This window comes from Myotis brandtii, unplaced genomic scaffold (genome assembly GCF_000412655.1).
Source record: "Myotis brandtii unplaced genomic scaffold, ASM41265v1 scaffold575, whole genome shotgun sequence".
In the NCBI taxonomy this organism is placed as follows: domain Eukaryota; kingdom Metazoa; phylum Chordata; class Mammalia; order Chiroptera; family Vespertilionidae; genus Myotis; species Myotis brandtii.
Window position 1 is genome coordinate 249,689 of NW_005370153.1, and position 3,700 is coordinate 253,388.

The window sequence follows — 3,700 nt, forward strand, 5'->3', positions numbered from 1 at the left end:
GCATGGTTAAGAAACAGGCATTTCACTTAAGGGAATAATCAAATAACCTCACAAGCAAAAATTCACATTCAAATAACATTTCCCTCCATCCCAGGTCTGATAACAAACCAGCAAGCAAAGCATAAGCAAATTCTGCAGATAGGAACATGCAAAATCAAAATTCAGCTAAGGGAAATTTGCATCCATATAGAGGTATTTTCTTGCATGAGACAATAGTGAGGCCAGGAATGTATTTTCTACTTGGAAATTATTGCAGATTCTGGGTCTGTGAGCAGGAAGATACTTTGCAGGGGAAGAATGATACCCAACCAACTCACTGTTTTCTTCATGACCATCTATCTGCTCGAGTCCTTGACAATAATTGTGCAGAGCAGCTTAATTGTTGCGGTGCTGAGCAGAGAGTGGGTGCAGGTCAAAAGGCTGTCACCTGTGGACATGATTCTCATCAGCCTGGGCGTCTGCCGCTTCTGTCTACAGTGGTCTTCAGTGCTGCACAACTTTTGCTCCTATTTCAACCCTGACAATGAACTTTGGTACATAGGAATCATCTGGGAATTCACTAATACTCTTGCATTCTGGTTAACCAGCTTGCTTGCTGTCGTCTACTGTGTCAAAGTCTCTTCCTTCACCTACGCCATCTTCCTCTGGCTGAGGTGGAGAATTTTGAGGTTGGTTCCCTGGCTGTTGCTGGGCTCTCTGATGATATCCTGTGTGACAATCATTGATTCAGCTCTTAGAGTTGTCTTCATCAAGAGTCAGTTAATCTCCAGGATGCAATTACCTGGAAACAACACGGAGACTGAGACACTTATTTCATTCCTGGAGAAAAATTATGAACATCCACTTCTGGCAATGTCGTTCATTCCTTTCCTCCTGTTCCTGACCTCCACCATCTTGCTCATAGCCTCATTGTGCCAACACTTGAGGCAGATACGACATCATGACACTGGCCACAGCAACTCCAGCATGAAAGCTCATGCCACTGCCCTAAGGTTTCTTGCCTTCTTCCTCATATTTTTCACCTCTTACTTTTTGACCATAATCATCTTTAGTACATACAACCTAACGCATAAGAGTTACTCGTTCTGGGCCAGCGAAACTATCATCTATGCTACAGTTTCTATTCATTTAACTTCACTAATGCTGAGTAGTCCTGCATTGAAAAGGGTTTTAAAGGTAAGCTGCTGTGGACCAAAGCTGCCTGAGGCTCCAGGTACAACAAGAACCTGAACAAATGGGAGCTTGCATTGATGCAACTAATACCAAGAACCAGCTCTACTCTTCACAATCCTGTGATAGTAATGTTCCGTAAATGCAAGCAAGCTCAAGCAAGCCTCATTCTCTTCTATTCCCACAGCCATTCATCTATAAATAGCCCGTCTTTCCCTATTCTATGCCACTCCTATCTTTTCCTCTCCACAGTCCCCATGTTGGTCACAACTTTCTCATGACTTCCCCATCTCTCCTCAGTCTTCTCTATCTCTGGAGTTTTACTCCCAGTGTATTCTACACAAGAGAGCCAAAATCATGATGTCCATTCATTATATTTATTTTATCCTTTTCATGACTGCCAATCACTTCACACATTAATAGAAATAGCTTCCCCACAATAATGTATTGCCTACACCCTGAAGGTTCTCCATGCTAAGGTCTCAATTAATCAATTTTTCTAAATTTAGTCAAGAAAATGTCTGGCCATCTTCCTTTCTCTCTGTTCTTTCTGGACCTTTATCCAATGGCATAACTTTTCTTATTTGTTTCTCTTCCACACAATGTGATTTTATTCCTTTAAAACGCAAGTCAAAACTTAACTCTTCTTTCATTTTCATTTGTCAAGACATTATATTCTCCCCAGAACAGCAAACTACATACCCAATCTAGATTCTTCCTAGAACATCTCCAAATATTGGCAACTTAACTGCCTCAATTGCATATGGTTTCCATTGGCAGGATTCTTGCCTCTCAATTGTACTACAATTTGGAATAAGCTATCTAGAAATATTCCCAGATTGCGACTTAGCTGGTTTTCTTCCAGATATAACCCAGATGTCATCTGGGAACTCTTCTTACTTCATAAAATCTGAGTGACATTGGCTTAAACTCTCTATACTCTTCTCTTTCTTCCTCTGCAACAGTTCAAAATCCTCCCATATTGACAAGAATATAGGAACCATATAGTAATCAATTATAAACCACTGATGGGACTTTTCTGTGCTTCATAAGTCCTTTTCCGCTTCCCCAATCCCCTATTCCCTTCAGCTTATCTCAAACGCTTTTTCTTTAGGACTCCGTCTCATCATCTCCCCATGGCATCTCTCTCATCATTTTGGTCCTCTTCACCCTCACCTACTAGCAAAAAGGATCTTGGTCACAGCCAACTGCCAGGCTTTTGTGTCTCAGCTTCCATCGCCCTCAGGCACTTATTACTGTGTTTTTCCTAAAGACAGCTTCATCTCTTAAGGCTTCCTGGTGCCAGAAGTTAAGTATATAATTTTTATTCCTCATTCATATATCTATTGGGCATATCTGGTAAACTGAACTTCTGGATCTGCCATTAGAAGACTGAAACACATCCGGAGAGAAAACCATCGTATGGGGAAAGGAATGCAGGTATTTCAAGCTTGACTATGAAAGGAACACTTAGGCCCTGGGGTGGAAATTTCTGATCTGGTCTTGTGTACCACTCTGATTTATCTCCCTGTCAAGTCATCGCTTGAGTTAATACTTGAAACTGAGCATGTGAAATATAAGTACAAATGGAAAGGCCACTTTAACAAATAACACTGTGCCAATTGGCACATGTCAGCAGCATCTTTAGCATTGCATAGAAAGGGGAAGTAAAGCCTATTTTCCCATTTCACAGCAGCTCGCCATGCAGCCTTGGCATCTCCCAATCTCCAGTGGTTGAACTATAGTAGAAGGTGGAATAGAACCAGGTGGATGCAGTGATGTCTGTGGAGCAGAGTCATAACTAGATGATGTGGGAATGAGGAGAAATAAAAGGTAGATACCAGCATTGAGTTATATTCCCAGAGACTTCTGGGAATGCTTACTAGGCTGGTGAGGAGGTAGGTTGCAAGAGTTTAGTGTCCTGACAGAGTAAGTGGGACAGAGTCCAGTAGCCGCAACCTTTCCCAGCAGGGGTTCAGGAATCTGGAGAAGGGGCTGCAACATAAATGGATACACTACACAAGAAATATAAATTTAGAAGGCATGGGGGAAAGCCAGGCGGAGGCCTCACCCAAGATTTTCACTAGGCTCCCTAAATCTCCCTACCCACGGCTTTTTATTTTCTAGAATATATATTTGCCATTTAGCAAAGCAAACAGACATAAATGGTAAGGTTTGATAAACAATAAAGAATTATCAGCTTAGGAGATCGCCTTCAGCCTTTGGCCAGCAGCAGGGTAATATAATGCTGATTTTTCAGCCCTGCTGAATATCAAAGTCCATCAGCCTTCTGAGGACTTCTCCCATTTATTATGACCTGCTGGTCTTAACAACAGCATATCTCCCTTTTTGTTTTAATAAACTTAACAAGAATGTATGCCATTTGCAGAGCTCAGGTCTTTTTAAGATTTTTAAATTCAATTGAAATGATTGAATTCTATCATGTCCTTTTAAAATTGTTGTCAGGCATCAAAGGAACTAGTTTGCAGTAAGCTCCCTTTTGGGCCATCAATTCTTTGAGTCCCCTTTC

General features: G+C 41.4%; 1 protein-coding gene across 1 annotated transcript; it reads left to right on the forward strand.

The window, feature by feature from the left end:
* The first annotated feature begins 297 nt into the window (after nucleotides 1-297).
* LOC102255645 (taste receptor type 2 member 16) lies at nucleotides 298-2,353 on the forward strand. The gene is made up of 2 exons (XM_005878868.2): nucleotides 298-1,176; nucleotides 2,285-2,353. The coding sequence occupies exons 1-2, from the start codon at nucleotides 298-300 to the stop codon at nucleotides 2,351-2,353; spliced, it is 948 nt and encodes a 315-aa protein (XP_005878930.2).
* The last annotated feature ends 1,347 nt before the right edge of the window (nucleotides 2,354-3,700 follow it).